The 24934-nt window shown below is 34.5% G+C and overlaps 2 protein-coding genes across 3 annotated transcripts in view; both read right to left on the minus strand.

Moving 5' to 3' along the window:
- Window positions 1-10469: 10469 nt before the first annotated feature.
- LOC139482411 (uncharacterized) overlaps window positions 10470-24934 on the minus strand; it is a 29355-nt gene continuing 14890 nt past the window's right edge. For both annotated transcript variants that reach the window (XM_071266314.1, XM_071266315.1), the window contains exon 2: window positions 10470-12547. In XM_071266314.1, coding sequence (XP_071122415.1) covers window positions 10916-12547 — 1632 coding nt within the window. In that variant the 3' untranslated portion in view covers window positions 10470-10915. The remainder of the gene's footprint in view (window positions 12548-24934) is intronic.
- On the minus strand, window positions 21145-24029 carry LOC139483463 (52 kDa repressor of the inhibitor of the protein kinase-like). The gene is made up of 4 exons (XM_071267483.1): window positions 23878-24029; window positions 22939-23204; window positions 22289-22471; window positions 21145-22046 (listed from the first exon to the last, which is right to left on the minus strand). Exons 1-4 carry the CDS (start codon window positions 24027-24029, stop codon window positions 21145-21147), a joined length of 1503 nt encoding a protein of 500 aa, XP_071123584.1.

Genomic DNA, 24934 nt, shown 5'->3' on the forward strand with positions numbered 1-24934 from the left:
CCCCCCCCCCCCCCCCCCCCCCCATGAGGGGCCTCATTAGTGTCAAAACAGAAAAACTAACTACTTTCCTGGTGATACCATTTACATTATTGCAATATATAAATAAAATATAAGATATTTATACTTTTGGCATGTAACAGTGCTACTATGAAAACACTCATTTATTTTAATAAATTACCGATAATATACTTCAGCTGCGTAGGAGAGAAACTGACCTTGTGCGAATTAATATCAATACATCTGTTAACTTATTTCTGGATACAAAATCTCTATGCAAAGGCTGTAACTGATCGAAATTTAAGTTGAAATAAAAAACAAATACAAAAAAACAGACTATCTTTCATCTGATATTTGGTATTTGAAAGTTCCAAAATCAACCAAAGTCATTTACATTATCATGTGTTATACGAGCAAAAAGTAAAATCACAAAAATACTGAACTCAGAGGAAAATCAATTTGAAAAGTCCATAATCACATGGCAAAATCAAAAAACAAAACGCATCAAAAACGAATGGACAAGAACTGTCATATTCCTGACTTGGTACAGGCATTTTCAAATGTAGAAAATGGTGGATTAAACCTGGTTCTATAGCGCTAACCCTCTCACTTTAATAACAGTCTCATCAAATTCCGCTACATTTACATGATGCGTTAAATAAACAGTCACAATTAATAAAATAGTCAAAATATGGGTACATCAGTCATCATCGTATAACAACTTAACAGGACACAAAAACATCTACTATCTACGAACACATGGATTGATTTGAGTGTAAGTGCATAAGGCCATCCAACGAAGATCACTCATGTCGAATTACTTTTTACGTTTTCCGCAAAATGTACTGATCTTGTATAAAGAGGTGTGTTGAAAATCATGGAAATCGAATTGCTCTTCAACTTATTGTATTTGGCCCGTACACTAATCAATCTTTTGTAGAAAATGAGTTTATATATTCAACAACAATAAAGTTTTTAAGTTTCATTTATATGTCATTCTAGTGCTTACATATTTGATTGACAATTGTATACATCTTTAAATACAGTTTTAATTTATAAAGTGAAACAAATACAGTCGAAATTATTTGACACAACTCTCAAAATATAGTACATTAAACAGCTTCCTTCACATATCTACTCATCTGAAGTCAAAAACTGTTAGTTTTTTGCCACCATCTGTTGCTGCATACATCTGTGTATATGTTCTATTAAATGCTAAAGCTAATATTTTACCATATGCATTGTAATCGTCTAAAACATTGTGGTCTAAAATAGTACCTTCTTTTGACAGCTTTACAACTGAATTTCGTGACGAGACATAAACGCTTCCATCACGGTCAATACAAATGCCATTAGCTCGTCTGTAGGAGGGTCCACTGTGTTTATACAAAATATTGCCACCGTCTGTAATAGCATAGAAAGACTTACACGAAACATACATCTGGTTATGTCACCTGGGTGCATGTAACAAATTGCTGTGGTATCTACACATGGAAAATCAACGATGTGCAAAGGACTTCCATCTTTTGTAAAAAACTGCATCTTTTTCTCAGTACCAACGACTAATTTTTCCTTACACAACATTATACCCCAAGGATGTGGAAAAGTGGCTACTGTTTTTCCGGCTTCCATTGGAATGTACTTTAAAAACTGTATTTTCCCGACTTCTGGAAGCGTCACAACGGCCTCGTCGGTCTCATCAATTACACATATATTAAATACTTCACCATCTAATTTGCAAGATTTTTCGATATTTCCATTAGGTAAACATCGCGACACAGTAAGTGGTTTATTACGACATATCAGTACATAGTTTTCTTTAGTGCAAGCAATTCCTGTGATCCTTGACCGGACATTTTTCGTCGATTTCCAATATATTTTTTTTACCGAATCAGTAGGGTTAATCTGTTTGACAACCTGGGCTTCACTTCACTTCAGCTGCGTAGGAGAGAAACTGACCTTGTGCGAATTAATATCAATACATCTGTTAACTTATTTCTGGATACAAAATCTCTATGCAAAGGCTGTAACTGATCGAAATTTAAGTTGAAATAAAAAACAAATACAAAAAAACAGACTATCTTTCATCTGATATTTGGTATTTGAAAGTTCCAAAATCAACCAAAGTCATTTACATTATCATGTGTTATACGAGCAAAAAGTAATATCACAAAAATACTGAACTCAGAGGAAAATCAATTTGAAAAGTCCATAATCACATGGCAAAATCAAAAAACAAAACGCATCAAAAACGAATGGACAAGAACTGTCATATTCCTGACTTGGTACAGACATTTTCAAATGTAGAAAATGGTGGATTAAACCTGGTTCTATAGCGCTAACCCTCTCACTTTAATAACAGTCTCATCAAATTCCGCTACATTTACATGATGCGTTAAATAAACAGTCACAATTAATAAAATAGTCAAAATATGGGTACATCAGTCATCATCGTATAACAACTTAACAGGACACAAAAACATCTACTATCTACGAACACATGGATTGATTTGAGTGTAAGTGCATAAGGCCATCCAACGAAGATCACTCATGTCGAATTACTTTTTACGTTTTCCGCAAAATGTACTGATCTTGTATAAAGAGGTGTGTTGAAAATCATGGAAATCGAATTGCTCTTCAACTTATTGTATTTGGCCCGTACACTAATCAATCTTTTGTAGAAAATGAGTTTATATATTCAACAACAATAAAGTTTTTAAGTTTCATTTATATGTCATTCTAGTGCTTACATATTTGATTGACAATTGTATACATCTTTAAATACAGTTTTAATTTATAAAGTGAAACAAATACAGTCGAAATTATTTGACACAACTCTCAAAATATAGTACATTAAACAGCTTCCTTCACATATCTACTCATCTGAAGTCAAAAACTGTTAGTTTTTTGCCACCATCTGTTGCTGCATACATCTGTGTATATGTTCTATTAAATGCTAAAGCTAATATTTTACCATATGCATTGTAATCGTCTAAAACATTGTGGTCTAAAATAGTACCTTCTTTTGACAGCTTTACAACTGAATTTCGTGACGAGACATAAACGCTTCCATCACGGTCAATACAAATGCCATTAGCTCGTCTGTAGGAGGGTCCACTGTGTTTATACAAAATATTGCCACCGTCTGTAATAGCATAGAAAGACTTACACGAAACATACATCTGGTTATGTCACCTGGGTGCATGTAACAAATTGCTGTGGTATCTACACATGGAAAATCAACGATGTGCAAAGGACTTCCATCTTTTGTAAAAAACTGCATCTTTTTCTCAGTACCAACGACTAATTTTTCCTTACACAACATTATACCCCAAGGATGTGGAAAAGTGGCTACTGTTTTTCCGGCTTCCATTGGAATGTACTTTAAAAACTGTATTTTCCCGACTTCTGGAAGCGTCACAACGGCCTCGTCGGTCTCATCAATTACACATATATTAAATACTTCACCATCTAATTTGCAAGATTTTTCGATATTTCCATTAGGTAAACATCGCGACACAGTAAGTGGTTTATTACGACATATCAGTACATAGTTTTCTTTAGTGCAAGCAATTCCTGTGATCCTTGACCGGACATTTTTCGTCGATTTCCAATATATTTTTTTTACCGAATCAGTAGGGTTAATCTGTTTGACAACCTGGGCTTCACTTCACTTCAGCTGCGTAGGAGAGAAACTGACCTTGTGCGAATTAATATCAATACATCTGTTAACTTATTTCTGGATACAAAATCTCTATGCAAAGGCTGTAACTGATCGAAATTTAAGTTGAAATAAAAAACAAATACAAAAAAAACAGACTATCTTTCATCTGATATTTGGTATTTGAAAGTTCCAAAATCAACCAAAGTCATTTACATTATCATGTGTTATACCAGCAAAAAGTAAAATCACAAAAATACTGAACTCAGAGGAAAATCAATTTGAAAAGTCCATAATCACATGGCAAAATCAAAAAACAAAACGCATCAAAAACGAATGGACAAGAACTGTCATATTCCTGACTTGGTACAGGCATTTTCAAATGTAGAAAATGGTGGATTAAACCTGGTTCTATAGCGCTAACCCTCTCACTTTAATAACAGTCTCATCAAATTCCGCTACATTTACATGATGCGTTAAATAAACAGTCACAATTAATAAAATAGTCAAAATATGGGTACATCAGTCATCATCGTATAACAACTTAACAGGACACAAAAACATCTACTATCTACGAACACATGGATTGATTTGAGTGTAAGTGCATAAGGCCATCCAACGAAGATCACTCATGTCGAATTACTTTTTACGTTTTCCGCAAAATGTACTGATCTTGTATAAAGAGGTGTGTTGAAAATCATGGAAATCGAATTGCTCTTCAACTTATTGTATTTGGCCCGTACACTAATCAATCTTTTGTAGAAAATGAGTTTATATATTCAACAACAATAAAGTTTTTAAGTTTCATTTATATGTCATTCTAGTGCTTACATATTTGATTGACAATTGTATACATCTTTAAATACAGTTTTAATTTATAAAGTGAAACAAATACAGTCGAAATTATTTGACACAACTCTCAAAATATAGTACATTAAACAGCTTCCTTCACATATCTACTCATCTGAAGTCAAAAACTGTTAGTTTTTTGCCACCATCTGTTGCTGCATACATCTGTGTATATGTTCTATTAAATGCTAAAGCTAATATTTTACCATATGCATTGTAATCGTCTAAAACATTGTGGTCTAAAATAGTACCTTCTTTTGACAGCTTTACAACTGAATTTCGTGACGAGACATAAACGCTTCCATCACGGTCAATACAAATGCCATTAGCTCGTCTGTAGGAGGGTCCACTGTGTTTATACAAAATATTGCCACCGTCTGTAATAGCATAGAAAGACTTACACGAAACATACATCTGGTTATGTCACCTGGGTGCATGTAACAAATTGCTGTGGTATCTACACATGGAAAATCAACGATGTGCAAAGGACTTCCATCTTTTGTAAAAAACTGCATCTTTTTCTCAGTACCAACGACTAATTTTTCCTTACACAACATTATACCCCAAGGATGTGGAAAAGTGGCTACTGTTTTTCCGGCTTCCATTGGAATGTACTTTAAAAACTGTATTTTCCCGACTTCTGGAAGCGTCACAACGGCCTCGTCGGTCTCATCAATTACACATATATTAAATACTTCACCATCTAATTTGCAAGATTTTTCGATATTTCCATTAGGTAAACATCGCGACACAGTAAGTGGTTTATTACGACATATCAGTACATAGTTTTCTTTAGTGCAAGCAATTCCTGTGATCCTTGACCGGACATTTTTCGTCGATTTCCAATATATTTTTTTTACCGAATCAGTAGGGTTAATCTGTTTGACAACCTGGGCTTCACGTAACGTATCGTGTAATCTCACAAGTATATTCTCTACATGGTTTGTGTGGTACTGGAAACAGTCTTTACACAAATATATTTTGTATTCTGTACACCATTGTATAACAGGAGCAGATTCATCACAAAGCTGGCATAGATGTTTTAATGCCATCTAGAAAAGTAAATTGAAAAGTACGAATTGATTAATTGAAACTAAAAGGGTCATTTCAAAAAGACAACACAGACATCATTCAACAAAGTTTGGTTGACATTGGCATAGTACATGTGGTTTCCGAGAAGAATATTTAATTTGATTTTTTCGAAGAAATGCCTCTCAATCGACATTCAGGTGTAGACTGGTTAACAGTTATGAAGCCAATTCAGTAATTCAGTACGTTTTGCATGGTGGTTGCCTTATGAAATCTTGGACAATTACAGAGAACATCTGTTGGCTATATGTATTCAACTGATTCAACAGTTATGCATAATTTGTAGAACACCTTCTACCAGAATGACTGCTTAGTTTCATTAATTTTAGTTTCAGAGATTGAATCTCAGTTTTTAATAAATCGTCTTGAAATATCAAATGATATTTTTTGTATTGACTAATACAAGATATGTTTACTGCAATTCTAGAACGAAATGACTTGGACAAATTTTATCAAGGAAACTTTATATATATTAAAAATTGGCATAGTATGAATAACATTTGGAAAGTGTATTCAAATTCTGTTGAAAATGTAAATTGTCGATAGAGGACGATCACACATTGGACTTTATTAAGTTCTGTGTTTGTAAAGATTTGGTCTTCAATTTCTGACAATACAATCTTTCTTAAATGCTTTAGCGACGAAAACCGCTTTAGTCTAGAAAAGACTTTACTATGCATATAAGGAAAATATTGATTAAAATTTTAAGATTCTCACAACGGTTACATGTATGCTGTGCAATCCGTTAAACTTATATATCAACAATGTTGGGCTGATGTTAAGACGAGTTTAATATGTATATATTATATGTATATATACAATGTACATTGTTTACATGCATTTGCGTAACTGTCTTACCTTAAAACAACATTAAACAACTTCAATTCGTATTGATATTCGTTATCTTGCACGCTAACGTTACTTCGTAGGTGCATGTATATACAAAGTCCTAAAAGGTGAAGAGAGAGATAACCGCACATTTAAATCGATTACGATTTTTGTCTTCTGTTTTTTTTTTATTTTATCAAAATATCTTTATCAGAGGTGAATTAAGAAGGTGTAGTGTAGTAGGGCTTATTTCGACTCTGATTAGTTTCTTTCGGAATTATATACACATGTATATATATTTCTAACATGGTCCATTTCAATCACTGCCTAGTTTAGGACCCAGATCCCCCTTTTCGGTATCCTAGATCTGCATGTTATATCAATACTTCATTGACCAAATGTGTATGTAAAAAGTGATTCAATAATAGAACCAGAGTAATTAAATAGAATTTTATCTTAAACGGTTGATATCGATTGTCAAATGGTACTCGACTAATTATATATAAATTGATGCCATGTCAAATTGAAAATATGGGTTTTGACAAGTTATATATAATGATATCGTGGTAGCGTAGGAGCATACTTACAACGGTGTGTTTTGGGGGTTTGGATTTTTGCAAGTGACCAGGACATTAAAATTGAAAAACCTTAAAGTTATACCCACGAATTTTGTCTCATGTGGATAGTTTTCTCATTGTAATTCATGCATTTTTTTATCTCTATGTGGACATTAGTCGAGTGTTGTTATTCGTACATTGTTTTATATTTCTTATATTTTTTTTGGAGAGAGTGTGTATATATGTGTAAATAAAGGAGAAGGGGCAAACATCAAATTTCAAACCTGGTATCCATGATTAGTTTATTTAATACCACAATGTGTGTAGTTAATTGTTTCAACGTGTTCAAGTATTGAATTTAAATCTTTACTTATTTCTACATTTGGGTTCTCATGATTAAAATTAAAAAGATATTTCCATGTGTAATGTATGATTCCAAAAGGTTGGCATTAGGTACCTTGTCGTGTTTCTTTTTGCCAATATCACCATCATTATGTTACCCCGCGTATTGTTTTTAGACGTGAGAAGAACTTATCAGCAACATTTAAATGTGTGTACCGATCTAATATAGCTTACTTTTGTCAGGCATCGAAATAAATAAACCGAATTTCATAGATATAGATAATTTTGAATGAAAAATGTTAAAATTGTCACATTAAATAGTTTTCAAAACAGGGATGAGAAAAAAGAAATAGCACTGCTATACATATATTAAACTACACATATATGCCGTTAGGAATTACATGTATGTGCAGGTTTTATGATTGTTAAATCAGCTCACTAGTCAAACAAGAGGCTGTCACAACGACAGCAAACCGGATTTATTAATATTTATTTGTGTCCTGACAAAATCACAAGAACCATTACTGATGAATGGTGAAAGTGAAAATCGTCAATATCAAATTTGACCTCCATTTTGTCATCAGTATCAACATCTTAAAATTTGAAAAGCTTAGATTGAATGGTTCATGAGTAAATGCAACAACGTGAATGGAAACGCCATTTCACAATCTTTCAAGAACCATAACTCCTGAACGGTAAAAGTCAAAATCGTCATTATTGAATTCAACCTCTAATTTGCCATCAGTAACAACATATAAAAATTTCAAAAGCTTTGGTTGAATGGTTCATGAGAAAATGCACGGACACGACTGGAAACACCATTTTTTAATCTTTCAAGAACCATAACTCCTGAACAATAAACGTAAAAATCGTCATTATTGAACTTGACTTCTATTTTGTCATTAGTAACAACATATTAAAACTTGGGAAGCTTCGGTAAAACAGTTCATGCGTAAATGCACGGATACGACTGGAAACACCATTTTTCAATCTTTCAAGAACCATAACTCCTGAACGGTAAAAGTCAGAATCGTCATTTTTGTTCTTGACCTCCATTTTGTCATCAGTAACAACATATTAAAATTTGAGAAGCTTAGGTAGAACAGTTCATGCGTAAATGCACGGACACGATTGGAAACTCCATTTTTCAATCTTTCAAGAACCATGACTCCTGAACGGTTAAAGTCAAAACCGCCATTATTAAACTTGACCTTCATTTAGTTGTCAGTAACAACATATTAAAATTTTAAAAGCTTTGGTTGAACGGTTCATGAGTTAATGCACGGACAACATTTAATTGTCGCCCGCCCTCCAGCCCGCCCGCCGTACATCCCCAAATCAATAACCGACATTTTTGTCACAAAAATCCGGTTAAAAAGGTTCACAACTTCACAAATAATACAAGATGGTCTTGATGTTTAGAATCTAAGTACTTTCGTTGTTAATTATCTAAATAACGTGCTATATTGTTTCTTTTTAAATTTAGAACTTAACTGTGTATTCTGTATTTTGATAATATCCTTTTTGCGTTGCTCGGTACTTATACATTCCGCTATGTGTAATTGTGAATTTTATATTTTTGCAAGAACTATCAGGACCAAATACACTAAGCGTAGCTTGAATAAACTATTTGGGTAACTGTATAGCCTTACGGGAGTTTGGACACTGTCTTGACATCACTCTAAAATTTGAGTACCCACGTATACGGTCAATCCTTGAAAATTTAGTGTGTCTTTAGACATTTTAGGGGATGTAAACATACACACCGGTTATTACGTCTATATTATATCGTTGTATATATAAATTTGAATTGACTTTTTATTGAATAAAAATTTGTTGTTGTTTTTATTACATTGCATAGTATATATATTGCTTTGTAATTTATTCTTAAATAAAATCATATAAATGTAATAAATTGGAAATATGGAAATAAAAAAATATTAATATACCGAATAGTCAAGGGTACATGCTCTAGATTAACATCTGCCCTAGTGACAGACGGGCAGAAGAACAGAAACATATTACGCAACTACAAAAATTCAACTTGTCTTATTTATAAGATTAGGTAGAATTGAAAAAGAGCGCCACAGTCTTGTTTGGGAGCGACGTAGTCTTTGATAACTGGAATGCCAGTCTGAATCTGATTTGAGCAGATACGTTGTGAACCTCAATAGGAAAGACTCTATTTAGAGAGTCTGAACACAACACTTGAGAGTGTGTGTGAGGACAGAGAGTATAGTACTCCATCACCCATGATCAATATGTTTGTTCGACTTTAACAAGAGCAACAAGACAGTCATGCAATAGGACCGTGATGTTCAACCACAACGCAATGATAGAGTGTTTTCATATCGCTTAGCAAGGACTGGCGTATTCCCTACTCTGAAGTTGATCATCAGGAGGATCGCAAGCTTTAACCAGAGTTTCGATAGGCTCAAACGAAATATACCAGCTTACACCAATCATTAAGTATAACCAACAACTAGGATTCATACATACACTTTAGGACCACCACCGTCAATAAGAGGTCACCAGTCCTCTATACTATTTATTTGGTGTTAGCTGTATTCTTCAATCATGTTGTGACTGTCAGACCAATTAATAAAGGCATGGGTAGGTTTATAGAATTTGGTGCGACTGTCATACAAGTGAGAGGTTAAGCTATCTATTAAACCAGGTTCAGTCAACCATTGTATGCATTAGAAAATGCCTGTACCAAGTCAGGAATATGACAGTTTTTGTCCATTCGTTTAATGTTTACTGGCATTTGATTTTGCCATTTGAAAAGGGACTTTCCGTTTTGATTTTTCCTCGGAGTTCAGTACTAATGTGATTTTACTTTATACCGCTGTTCAGTACAATGTTCCTATTTTTCACATTGTCTCTTTTTGTATATGCAGAACATATCTGTCACTTGGCGTTGAAAACAACCATCAATCAATAAATCAATAAATCAAATACTGATACATCTAATAAGGAGCATATATTACTATTAAATCCAAAAAGAATAAGTTAAAGAAAGCATATCTCAAAAACATTGTTTAGGGATACATGGATGACACATTAACACAACGGCTTTTAAGTAAAAAACTATAGATTGTTCTCTCAATTAGAAAATATTAAGTATAAACTAACTGGTTGTACTAGTTATTGTGAAATGAAGACAATAAGGAAACATTGTCAGTGGTTGCGTTAATTCATATTTAAATAGTTCATTTACACTTTGAATGATTACATCGGTTTGAAATCTTCAAATGTTTTGTAAACACACCAATTTAGCGCTTAACAAATTGTAAAAACAACCGCATATTGTTGATAAATTTATTTTGTCGATTTAGTATTTTATGTGCATAGTTGTCGTTGGATTGCTGCCAACTCTACCTACACACAACATCTTCTAACTATTAAGCTAGCGATATGGAATAGTTGCATTTTATATTTTAACTGTTGTTTTTTTACGTGATTTTGAAAGCTTTTTTTTACATGCTCCTGTTTATATTGGGAAAAAATATCGACAAACCAATAAGCATCAATCAGCAACTGATTTCTGAACTTCTGAAGTACTATATAGTATAGGTTATCACCAATTAGCTTATTTAAAGTCAAACACTGTAAGTTGGCGGCCATCTGTAGTAGCGGCATACATCTGTGTATATGTTCTATTAAATGCAATACCCCATATATCACCGTATTGTTTTACTTTGTCTAAAATATCCTGGTCTAAAACTGTTCCTTCTTTTGAAAGCCTAACAACTGAATTTTGCGACGCGACATAAATGTTGCCATCACGGTCTACACAGATACCATTGGTTCGTCTGTTTAAAGCTGCACTGTGCTTTAATAAAAGTGTGCCTTCTTCTGTAATACCATAGAATGAATGGCACGACACATATATTTCATTTTTTTTCCCTTCGTGCATGAAACAAAAAGATGTTTGATCTACAAATGGAACATCAACGGTGTGTAAAGGACTGCCGTCTTTGGTAAAGAACTGCATCTTGTTCCTAGCACCAACAACTAATTTGTCTTTAAACAATGTAATTCCCCATAAATCTATAACAGTCCTTATTGTTTTAACGACTTTCATTTGAATATAGTTTATAAACTGTATCCCATTAATTTGTGGAAGTGTTATAACGGCCTCGTCAGTTTCATCAATTACACATATATTAAAAGCGCTTCCGCCTACTTTACACGATTTGTCGACTTTTCCATCCGGAAAACATCGTGACACTGTACCGTTTTGAAAACATATCAGTAAATAGCTTTGTTTTGTGACAGCCACTCCTCTGATTTGTGATTCAAAATTAGTCGTAGACTTGCAATATAATTTTTTAGCAGAGTCATTGTGGTAAGTACGTTCGGCAACTTGGGCTTTACTGAACTTAGCATGTACATTTAAAGGCATTTTCTCAAAGGAAATATCCTTAAAGAATGAAAAAGATGGTAGTTCCTGCTTCATGGGGAAATGTATTTCAATCTTATCTAGTTTTTGACATACATCGATAGACGATGCTTCTTCTTTTGTTTGTAATAACTTTAGCTGGTGGGCAAGGATGAATATTTGGTTGTTTGATCCATGTTGAATAACCTTTTCTAATTCCTCTATGCGTTTTATATTAAACTCCTTTGATTCGGTGATGGAATGTTCTTGTTCTTGTAGATGAAGTCGGTGTTCTTTTGAAACTTTATCAATTTGCTCGCTTAAAAGAGAGGCCAACTCGTCTATCTGTCTATGTAAACGTTCCTTTAAGGAGGTGATGTCTTTGTGTTTAGCTATCCTCTGATCTTCTTCTAAATTTAACTGGGTTTTTATGGTGGTTTCAATAGAACACAAAGCAGTTACTGAAAGTTCGAAGTCTTTTAACAGGTCACTGACTAACGCAGATGAAGCAACATCTTTTGCGGCAACGTCTAAAGGCAATAACTTACTGCACGCCCTGTGTTCTTCTGTCATGCACTGCCTACAGGACAATGCATCATGATCTAAACAAAATAAATCCAGTAACATACCACTGTGCTTCGAACATTGTTGGTTTTCGAGTGTTGGGAAGACACCAGCTTCGGAAATATCAACTACATGGTGATTTTTCGTCGCTTTACCTTTTTTGTGGAACTGCAAACAATCTTTACACAGATTCTCTTCGCATTCTGTACACCATTTTACAGCCGGAACAACCGTATCTTCTGTCTCACACGGCTGACAAAGATGTTTGGAAGCCATCTGAAAGAGCAAATCATTGATTAGTATGATACAAAAAAATAGCGACTTATGAAATGTTTTGAATTATATCAAACATCAGGCAGGACGAAAAACGAATTAAACAGTCAATGAATTAGGTGTCCGTTTGGCAAACTTTACGACGGGGATGAAAGGGTAAATGTGGATCCAGCCATTTTTTTAAAAAGCGGGTTCCTCCACTGAAGGGTTATATTTCTTGAATACCTACATCCTTTGATTTGCCGACAAAATATTGGTAACAAGAATGTGTCCCAAGTACACGGATGCCCCACTCGCACTATCATTTTCTATGTTCAGTGGACCGTGAAATTAGGGTCAAAACTTTAATTTGGAATTAAAATTAGAAAGATCATATCATAGAAAACATGTGTACTAAGTTTCAAGTTGATTAGACTTCAACTTCTTCAAAAACTATCTTGACCAAAAACTTTAACCTGAAGCGGACGGACGAACGGACGCACAGACGGTACGACGAACGGACGCACAGACGGTACGACGAATGGACGGACGGACGAACGGATGCACAGACCAGAAAACATAATGCCTCTCTACTATCGTAGGTGGGGCATAAAAATATGCTTGCAGTCGAGGAATAATGCAGAGTTTAAATTGAAGTGTTGGCAAAACAAACATTGGCTGACTATGTGGTATGTTTTTGCTCATGTTTGAAGGCCGTATGGTCACCAATAGTCATTGTGTCTCTGAAGGAGAGAGTTGTCTTTTTGACAACCAATGCCTCTGAATGGGCACATAATAAAAAAAGATTTCCATTGTATATTGTTCATTAAAACAATTTTTTTATCTACGACTTGGACAATGTTGGATAAAACTTTAAAAACCTCTATATATGTAACTTATTTCATTCATTTCATAACATCTCTGTTCAAAGTCTGTAGTTCTGACAGTGGATGCCTTTGGTTCCTGTCTGTCATGTTTATTTTGTTAAATTAGGCTATTAGTTTTCCAAAATAAATTGTTTGACATTTTTCATGTTGGGCTCTTTTAAAGTCGACTAAACGTTGTGGGTTTGAAGGCTGTACAGTTGCTTGTAATTACTTTTAAATACAATTAATGATCATAAGTTACCAGCAAAAAATCTACAAATAAGTCAAAACGGCCGAAATCGTCCGACGTCTTCTTATTGGAGTTATTGCCCATTAATGACGATTCGGCAGTAGGCTTTTATTTTCATGGGAATTCGATATTTACTCCTATCGGGACTCGGAAATTACTGATTCCCTTTTTGGGATTTATGGGTTTGAGGGGGGGGGGGGGGGGGGTGTTCGGGATAACACTTCCCTGTTAACACACCTCATAACTATAGAAAGGAATTATCATGTATGTTACAAGTGTTGTCTAACGATGTATTTAGCCTTCTAATGGATGTAGTTTGAGCTTAATAAAAAAAAATCTTTACAAATGTTATCCCATTTGGCTTGAGAACACAAATTTGATATTCATGATTAAAAGATCGGTCCAATCAAAACTGATATCAAATGCAAAAAATATCTCTGTTGATTATATTAGGGTTTGGATAGGGGTCATTCATTTCTGTATTCTATAATTTGTTTTGTCATTTTTCTCTTTTCTTTTTACGTTTTGCCCATTATTTTCTACTTTTATATTATCACCAGTCCTCTTCCTTTAATTGTTGGTCCATCTCTTCTATTTCTTTTTTTATTGTCCACTTTTCTCTGTTCTATTTATTTTGGCATATCAATCTTTAATCTGTAAAGCCCCATCCACACCCTCTCATATCCCTGGTGTTAAACATCTCCTCTAATCTTGAAATGATGTTTCTCTCAGTTCTTCATTTATCTAGTTGTGTTTTGATAATGTAGTGTTTTGTAAATTTGTATTTCGATCTGTATGCATGATAAGTACATATTAAAGGCTGTTGATGTCCGTTTGGTAACTTCCGCCTCTTTTTTTGTATTCAGGATTTTCGGTACATTAGTCCCAGTAAGGCGACAAAGCAAAACATATAATATAATATCCTTTTCATTCTTTGGACTATTTCATGTATACCATATGCCAAGTTGTATGTTTTATTTGATTGAAATGTCGACCTATTGTGACTTGCTTTACTCAGAGCAAAGTCAAAACTCAGATCTAATCTGTATTCTATCGAAACAGTTTCAGAAACCCCCTTCCTTTTGCAACAGGTAGTGTATTCAGAAAAATAAATTTTCCGACCGACGACTAACAATCGGAAAATGGCTATCGGTCAGGTTAACTTACATATAACGTGACGGTACCCAAATTGTACCTATTTTGACAGTTTTTGCAAGTAAGTTTTTTTATGATCAAGACAAACATTTCCATTTTGTGTTTATTTTGTAGCCGTATCCTTCTTTATTATATATGTACACCAATTTGATTTTCAATTCATATGGAATCATAGAAAAATTGGTCTGAACTAACCTCCATTTAACCATCAATGATTCTGTAATGAGGAGTACCCAAATTGCATCCATGCTTAAATTCGCATCGTCAAAAGTCGAATAACAAAGCTTTTGTTTATTTTTTTCAAATATTTTGAACAATTCGATATTTGTCGTTGCTTACTCTTCTTTTTTTTTAAGAAATGGATACTTGTAATATATTGTATTTGCTAATTTTAAAAAGATGACGTTTTGATAGGTGTTGCTAAACGGCGGAAACGGAAAACGGAACGGAAACGGAAACGGAAAAAAAATTTTATATAGACGGAATTTAAGGGGGGAAATAAAGAACTATGAAAATCAATAGATCTTGTCTTGCTGGTAATTTTTGCTATTAAAAGTTTCTATCTATTTGTCATATATTTCAATATAACAGGCGAACATGCAAGTGAGAAAAATCGTCATGTAAGGTCGATAACTCCTATAAGAAGTCATTTAACCGTTTTGATGTGAATGGACTTCAAAGCAGCGAGAAAATCCCACACTCGGAGGTGGTATCAGTTGGCCCCTAAATGAAATTGTGTTCTAGTTCAGTGAAAATGAGCGTCACACTAAACTCCAAAACATATGGATGAGATTAAATTAAAAAAAATATACAAGACTTACAAAGGCCAGATGTTCCTGACTTGGGACAGGCGCAAAAATGCAGCGGGGTTAAACTTGTTTTGTGAGATCCCAACCTTCCCCCTATACCTCTAGCCAATGTAGAATAAAGAAACACATATGAAGCAATACACATAGTAAAACTCATTTTAAAAGAATTCCGAGTCCGATGTCAGAATAGACATGTTTTTCACATCAGGTTTTCGTTATTCATAGCGTTTTTTAATGGACAGCACTTGTATATCATTCCCATGTTTTAATTTTAGCCATGTCGGCTAACTTGGTTGACTTTCAGGGTTATCCAACACAGTTTTTAGACTAAATACATCAATGATGATTGTTGCAAAGTTTAACCCAAACTATCAGGCGACTCCCTAAAAGACACATGTTCAATAACATTTTGACCAGTAGTTTCAGAGACTGAGAAATTTTGAAAAAGTTAACAAAGACGAAATCGGACGAAGAACGCCATGTAACGAGAAAAGCTCACTTAGCAGGGCCAGGTCAGATAAAAAAAAGAACTCTCTCAATGTATACCACTAAAGACTAAAGCAGTTCTTAGTAAGAGCAGAAAACGACCATGACAGAGCAAACACATTGAATGAACATTTCACTATAATTGTATCAACTAAGAAGACATCAACTAAATATGTACCACTACATAAACAGTTACATCCAAAATGGAAAGACAGTATAAGAACAAAATTAGAATATGGGTTAAACATATAAAAAGTATGGGGACCAGAAGAAATATGTCATAGAATGTAAAACAAAAAATATAAAATGAATTAGCAGCTATCATAATACTATTCACCATTTTTTCAACAATCATCAATACCAGCTTGATACATGATGAATGGACAACAGGAGACATTTGTGCATTTCCGCTAATTAAGAATCTCAAACATACATTCTCTGCAAGATGCTGCAACATATAATATAGTATGCTCCAACGTAATGCGTTACCGTCTAGATATTATAATATCATCAATGCTTTACGTCTTAGATGCAAGATGTTTTTATTAGTTGTTACAGTTGCTTTGAACGAGCTGTCAGTTAACTGTGAATACTCTCTGATATGTACCTTGTGTCTTTTTGTTGTTGGGATGTACAAGTACTCGGCCACGTCCACTTGTATTTGTGTCCATCTGATGAGTTAAGCCTTTTCAACTGATTTTTATAGTTCGTTCTTTAAAATATGTTGTAATGTTATACCACTGTCTCAGGTTAGGAGCGGGTTGGGATCCTGCTAACATGTTTAACCCCGCCACATTCTGTCACATGATGTATGTGCCTGTCCCAAGTCAGGAGCCTGTGATTTAGTGGTTGTCGTTTGTCGTTCATTTTTTGTACATAAATAAGGCCGTTATTTTTCTCGATTGAATTGTTTTATATTGTCATTTCGGGACCTTTTATAGCTGACTATGTGACACGGGATTTGCTCATTGTTGCAGGCCGTACGGTGACCTATAGTTGTTAATTTCTGTGTCATTTTGGTCTCTTGTGGAGAGTTGTCCCATTGGCAAACATACCACATCTTATTTTTATATATGTACGTAAATGTCGCATTTGCAACTAAGTGCTGTCATCAAGGATTGCGCCAAAATATCGGTAAGGACACCTGACAGATATATTTCTTTCATATTTAAAAAAAGGCCCATACAAACTTTAAAAAAAATCAAAATTAAACAGTTACAGGAAAGCAGGTAAAACACAATGTTGAATTTACTCATTCCTATGCTTCCGCAAGCAAGAGTCGTGGTGAATTTAACAACATCCAACAGGTATGGCAAGCCGTTCTCGTCAAAACTATGTTTAAATCCTTTTTTCGAAAAAAATACACACTGAGATTTAAAAACCTAAAATAACACACTGAGAAATCGAAATTACACACTGAGATTTAAAAAAATAAAAAACACACACTGAGAATTCAAAATTACACATTGAGATTTTAAAAAGACACACTGAGATGAAATAAATTGAAAAACACACACTGAGAATTGTTAATTACACACTAAGATTTCAAAAATACACACTGAGATTAATATGCAAATTACTAATGAATATTCATGAGATGAATAATTCAACAGATTAATATCTTGATCTCAAGAACTCTTGTCATTATAATGAAATGCGATTCCTTCAACCAACATTCGTAATAAATTTCAAGACTTTTAATATCGCTTTTATTCATAAGTTAGTTTGTTGCCTATAATTCAGATCATTACTAATAATAGTAATTAAACATGGGTCCCTTTTCAAAAGTCTTCCAAGTGTTTTCCTGATTTCGCTAGTTAATCTTTTATATTTTTGTTACGTTTATATGCTATAATAGACACTTTCCTTGGACGAGAGGAGAGAGTAAAAATTTTGCTGCATTCTTTTGCAGATTGTTCCAATGTTTTCTTATAATTTTAATAAAGTTTTTTACCATTTGGTTATATTTTGTAATAAGAGTGAGTGGGTATTTTTCTTGTTCTTGTATTTCTAAATTTTTTTTTATTAATAATTTGGAACCAAATCGAAGGACTAACGAGTTATGTCCCCTTGTTGTTTTAAGCTTGTAATAGATTCAGATTAAGTATTCTAATTAGATATGTGCGCATAAAAAGTGCGCACAAATCTCAGTGTGTAATTTTAAATTCTCAGTGTGTAATTTTAAATTCTCAGTGTGTAATTTCAAATTCTCAGTGTGTGTTTTCAGTTTATTTATTCTCAGTGAGTCTTTTTGAAATCTCAGTGTGTAATTTTCAATTCTCAGTGTGCGTTTTTCATTTTTGTAATCTCAGTGCGTCTTTATGAAATCTCAGTGTGTAAATTTTTAATTCTCAGTGTGTAATTTTCAATTCTCAGTGTGTAATTTTCAATTCTCAGTGTGCGTTTTGAAGTTTTTAAATCTCAGTGTGCTTTGTTGTTATTCTCAGTGTGTAAATTTTTCGAAAAATGGTTTAAACATAGTTTTGACGAGAACGGCTTGCCATAAACAGGTCCAACAGGCCGTTGATTCTGGGGTATTTCAAGGAACTGTTATGGGTCAGGTGTTATGCAGTAAATGATATTAGTGATATCTTGGAAAATCGGGTGTATGGCCAGTAGAAACATCCAAACGATCAGATGCGTAGTATGAAATTAAGTATCATTTCCGTCATAAAAAAAGAACAGAGCAGAATGAGTTTTCAGTTGTCTTGACATAGCACCAAAATCATAAAAGACTACCAATATAAATAAAAGTAACTTTCAAATTTCAATACTCCTTTTGTGTGAATGAATATAAATACACGTCTATGTTAACGGGTATCACATGTGAAGCGGGATCTATTTACCCTTCCGGAGCAGCTGAGATCACCCCAAGTTTTTGGTTGAGTTCGTGTTGCTCATCCTTTAGTTTATATGTTGTGTTGTGTGTATAATTGTTTGTCTTTTGGTCTTTTTTTTCTTTTTTTTCTTTTTTAGTCATGGCGTTGACGGTTTGTTTTCGACTTCTGAGTTTAAATAACCTTTTGGTATTTTTCGCCTATCTTTCTATGCTTTCTACTATAGTAAAACAGCATGCTGAATGAGTGACACTTTTTTCAATATGAAACAAAATTCACGGCTGCTTGAGAGGAATTGAATTTTCAGAGAAGAATTAAGCGGCATGATATTTAAAGCAGCGTAGACAATTTGATTTTGAAAACATTAGACATGACTACGACTAACTTGGTGAGGGCATTGTGCAAATCGTATATATCCATGTAGGCTACTAATTGTTCGCCACTTTTTGCACATCAATTCGTACAATTCTGTATTTATTGATTCAAATTCTAGGAGATATGATGCTTTCCCATGTAAATACCAAACATCATACTTCAGTACTGCAAGGATTAACTATACAAATCCTTGAGTATTGTTAAAGGGTGAGAAAGGCTTTGTATAGTGAGAGATTTTGTCAATTTGTTTTCATAAAATTAAAGTATAATATATATACAAGTTTCTATTCTAGTTCCCTGGTTTCCATATCGATTTTTGTCCATACACCATTGTCCTATTAGGTTTCTTTTACGTTTTCTTTCCATTATATAAGAAAAGATACATCCCACGAAAATCACCAATGCAGAACAGCACTAATCTTGTTTCAAGGCAATGAACGACGTACACATGACTTTATCACATATTTCAATAGCATAGTCTCATCATCTTCTGGTAATTATTTCAATACTTTATGCTTTAAAATCTTTTATTTTAAATTCATTCCTCTGGTTTTTACTCTAATGAAATGTGTAAAACTATATAAAACATATCTATGTTGATAAAATAACCAATAGGAAAAGATGTTAATTCATTCTGTTTCCGTTTTCCGTTTCCGTACCGTATTCCGTTCCGTTTTCCGTTTCCGCCGTTTAGCAACACCCCGTTTTGATGACGTCGCATGGCGACGTTTCGGTACATTTGGCTTTTTCAGTAAACACTTCATCTGTTGATAAATAGTGTGAATATTTGTGTATATCTAAATATTTTTACATATTTTGAAAGACATGCACAGTATAAAAAATAATAATCATAAAATCACAAATTGTTTAGTCTCTAGGACATTTTTTTAAGAAAATTTCGCTGCTATTTTTGCTACATAGGTGCAATTTGGGTACTCGTTGCAATTTGGGTACCGTTACGTTATATTATATACAACTCGTCTAAACATCAACCCAACAATGTTAGATCTGTAAATTTGCTTTCGCAAATTTTTGGTTCTTCCCTCGCCGGGATTCGAACCCATGCTACTGTGATATCGTGACACCAAATCGCCTGCACTGCAGCCGTCCCGCTAGACCACACGACCACCTAGGCTCTAAAAAAAACAGCTTCTGCTGGCCGTGTGTTACCTTTCCTCGTCAGTTTTTAATCTAGCGGCGTACTACGTACAGTACATGATATATAAGGCATGAAGATGTTATTGTTACAGATCAGCTAAATTATCTATAGTAAAGGATCCTACAAATTAATGTAATATACAGTCACAGCAAATAATTATATTTATAAGTACGTCTGAGTCAGTGACAACTCTACAACAGATGCAGGGGCGTAGCTATGCAATTTTGATGTGTACGCAATGCCGGAGAAGGAAGTCATACGGCCGGGGGTCTGGGGGCCGCTCAAGTCCCCCAGAAGCTCTGGGGTAAATGGTGCAAAATCCTGCATTCTCGCAATTTCCGAGGACTTAAAATGACCTCACAGAAATCTTACTTTCATGAGAAACAAGTCAACTTTGGAAATAAATAACCAGAGAAAGAAAAAAACGTACTGTTGGCTTAACAATTTTTTTTTCTTATGTGTAGTGGGTTAAAATGGCTTAATTAGGTATATTTTATTTGTTACCTAATCATGCTGAACCCACTTTACATTAGAAAACAAACTAATTTCTAAGCCAACACTGTGCAACTTAAATGGTATTCTTTTATTGAGAAAATGCATAAATAAAAATTCGAATCACATATCTTTATGTTTTATTCTATGAGTGAACAAGCAGTGTTTTTCAACTTTTTTTTTCTCTCAAAGTTAATTCTGAAAAATCAATGCCCATTTCCTTTCTTTTTTTCTACTAAAGATGTCCAAAACCGTGTCTGCTTTAATTTGTTTTTCTCGGTATATGTTCAAAAGACCGAGTCCAGATAAACGATTCGTTTTCATTGTATTTCTCAAGTAGGTCTTCACTCTTCTGATGGTACTAAATGACCGTTCTGCCGTTGCCGTCGAGACCGGCATACATGCAAATACATTAAGTATCTGAAAGATTCCCGGGTATAAATCCTTGTTTATAACATTTAATGTTTCCTGTAAGTTGTTAGGGATGTTATCAAAATCTCCAGTCCATTTTGCTAACCACCTCCGAATTTCAGATCGAAATTCGTCTTTTGTAACATGGGCATCATCTGCATATTCATTAAAGATTATGTCCCCAACAGCTAAAGTAAGTTGGTCAATGTTTTTTGGGATTAACTTTTGTGCGACATAACGCGGCTCTGCTGTCAGAAGTCTTGTATTCAGCTCTGCTATCAAATGATCGACGAAAGGTAGATACATGTTCAGTTTCCAGTATTCAGAAGGGGTTTGCGCTGGTGCATTGGGCCTATTACGTTGGGCACCACGGTTTCTGGGCATTGACGGATCAGTATTGACAGTTGCGGCAAGTTCAACTGCAGAATCGTACAAGGAGTTCCAAACTTCTGGGTCGTTTCTCTCGTCATTTAGCTGCCTGACAACAACCTTGGATTCGTCAGCAGCAACAAAGAGGTCACATCCTTTTTTCTGTAAGAGACATGACAATGCAACAAGTGCTGATAGAACGTGTTCTGAAGCAACAAGGGTAATTATAAAGTCAAACTTTTCGATAGCAGCTTGATATGGACCTGCCTTCGAATCACCATGTTGTAAAGATAATTCTCCCAAAGCTGCATGTGCTGTTGAAAAGGCGGATTTGATCTTGCAGCCCAGCGTGTTTCACATAGCGTTTTCAGCTTTTGGCGTTCTTCCATATTGTCTTTTGCTGTGTTGTCATTAGCAAGATGCTCCTTGAAAATGCCAAGCTTCTTAGCGGAGTAGTCAAACATGAATGCTATTTCCTGAAGGGTATTCATCACGTTCCTGATTAACGGCTCCTTACAAGCGTGGATGATTGAAAGATTAAGATTGTGTGCTTTACAATGAGTATAGACTGCTCCAGGTACCACTTCTTTAATTCTTGCCTGTACGCCTCTATATTTTCCGGCCATATTGGCAGCACCGTCATAGCCCTGACCACGCATTTTATTTACAATAACACCTTTAGCTCTTAGGTTCTCTAGAAAAGACTCTGTCAGAGACTCTCCTGTGGTTGCTTTACATTCTGTAAAAAACCAATAAACTCTTCTCGAATTCGTAATTCGCTCGGATCATAAAAGCGCAGACATAGCGCCATCTGTTCTATCGTGGCAACATCTGTAGCCTCGTCTGCCATGAATCCAAAACATGGGGCTGCATTGCAAGTTTTGACTATATCATTACTAATAATTTCCCCACATATCTCAATTATTTCATTTTGTATTTCTGGAGAAAGATAAGTTGTTTTATTAGTTGACTGAATATTGTCAAGTTTATGTGCTACCAAGTGTTCCCGTAGGAGGTCATTGTCTTTGCTTCGATACTACAGTAGAGCCATAAAATTGCCCTTATCTTCTTCGTGTCCACGTAAGGCAATATTTTGTTGACCACAAAATATGATTGTTTCTATGATTATTTCAAGAATTTGACGATTCCTGGTAACAATTTTATCATAATGGCTTGAGATCTGTCGAGTAACACTCTTAGATTTACCTTCCATAACATCGAGGAAGTCATCTGCAGCTGACAAAGAAGTTTCGTGACTTTTCATTGATATGTGACGCTGTATAAGTTTTGTTATGTTGCTCCAGTCGGTTACATGATTGACACCGAAAGTCTTCTCCTTAGACGTTCCACTTTTTGGACCAAAGAACCTACACGGTGCACAGTAGACACTATCCGTGGTTTTTGAATATTTCATCCACGTGTGCTTCAGAAACCATTTGGCCTTTGCTCTTCTAGTAGAATTCGAAATCACTCTAGAAAAAAATATCAATTTTCTCTGTATTTTATGCAAATTTTATTTCAAAAGAAACAGTCCGCCAAAGAGATAATTTAAAACCCCTCATTTAGCATACAATTTAGATGAACCCTCTTATAAGGCACATGTACGAAGTTTCAAGATTATGTGACTACAACGTTACCCTGAGTGACCAAAAAATTATACCTAGTCGGCGACGGACGTACCAACAGACAGACAGTCGGATGCACAGACCAGAAAGCACAATGCCCATCTATTATCGTAGGCAGGGTATAACAAAATCAAATCAATTTTTTTCTTCTTCAACAATAGTAAATCAAATTTAAGATAAAATTCTAAAAATTTGCTAGTTAGTAAAGGTTAAAAATGGTGGTAAAGGGTGGAGATGGGATGGTGGATCAGTACTTCGCGAAAAAAAAAGTTTTTTTATTAACAAAAACTTTAAAACTGAAAGCATGGAAAATACTCACTTTTATTTAAATTTGGGAACAAGTTACATGTTACTTGTTGAACGAAAGAGGCACCCGTCTTGCACTAAAATTAAAAAAAAGTGAAAACACGTTGAACGTCAAATAAAAAACAAGGTGAATACAGTTGCACGAAAATTACCCTTTACCAACCCCCGACCGTTAAACTTAAGTTGGACTTGACTGTTTAAGACTTATACATACCTCACAGGAAATTCATAAGAATGAATCGATGTCCATGGTCTCTTAAGAATGTCATATTTTATTTCGTCAGTGATTTTGGAATCTTCAATGTCAGGGTAAGGAGGCATAGAAGACGTGCCAATTGTGTTTTGACACCCGGAGGACTCAGCCATTTTAAATTGTTTGCATCAGCAACAGAATTCGATGCTGGTTTCGTAAATGAAAAGAGAAGACTTGTTTTCGGAACGGAATATAGCTTCAAAGTGATCATTAACATATTTGTATATTTATTTTTATTAACTTCATTATTTTAGTTTTATTCTTACTATATATAGATTTACCATATTTTTATTTTTGTGAAATTTTCGATGTGTACGCAACTGCGTTTTTGCGTACGGGTTGCTACGCGCCTGAGATGTATCCATCGGATCGCCATTAATGATGGTGATACATGGCTGTGTACATAATGTATATACAACTCGTCTAAACATGAACCCAACAATGTTAGATCTGTAAATTTGCTTTCGCAAATTTTTGGTTCTTCCCTTGCCGGGATTCGAAGCCATGCTACAGTGATATCGTGACACCAAATCGCCTGACCACACGACCACCTGGGCTCTCAAAAAAACAGCTTTCACTGGCCGTGTGTTACCTTTCCTCGTCAGTTTTTAATCTAGCGGCGTACTACGGTACATGATATATAAGGCATGAAGATGTTATTGTTACAGATCAGCTAAATTATCTATAGTAAAGGATCCCACAAATTAATGTAATATACAGTCACAGAAAATAATTACTATATTTATAAGTACGTCTGAGTCAGTGACAACTCTACAACAGATGTGTAACAACTCGTCTAAACATCAACCCAACAATGTTAGATCTGTAAATTTGCTCAATGTTGAGGATTGGATAAGATAAAAATACATATGTATTTGTTATACTTCCTTCTTCTAGCTAGCTCTTACTACATGTTTAAATTTAGGTTTCTAAAACCAGATATAGTTTCTGAATCAGACAATTTTAAATATTGTTTCAAAATATAGCTGTATTACAGTGGCGGATCCAGAAGTTTCCA

This window comes from Mytilus edulis, chromosome 7 (genome assembly GCF_963676685.1).
Source record: "Mytilus edulis chromosome 7, xbMytEdul2.2, whole genome shotgun sequence".
NCBI classification, from domain to species: Eukaryota; Metazoa; Mollusca; class Bivalvia; order Mytilida; family Mytilidae; genus Mytilus; species Mytilus edulis.

Coding starts and splice junctions, on each gene's coding strand:
- LOC139483463 (XM_071267483.1), bottom strand. CDS start 24,029: ATGGCTGAGTCCTCCGGGTGTCAAAACACAATTGGCACGTCTTCTATG. Junction 23,205..23,877: donor TCTTATGAATTTCCTGTGAG/GTATGTATAAGT, acceptor ATTTTTTTCTAG/AGTGATTTCGAATTCTACTA. Junction 22,472..22,938: donor CTTCCTCGATGTTATGGAAG/GTAAATCTAAGA, acceptor GGTTTTTTACAG/AATGTAAAGCAACCACAGGA.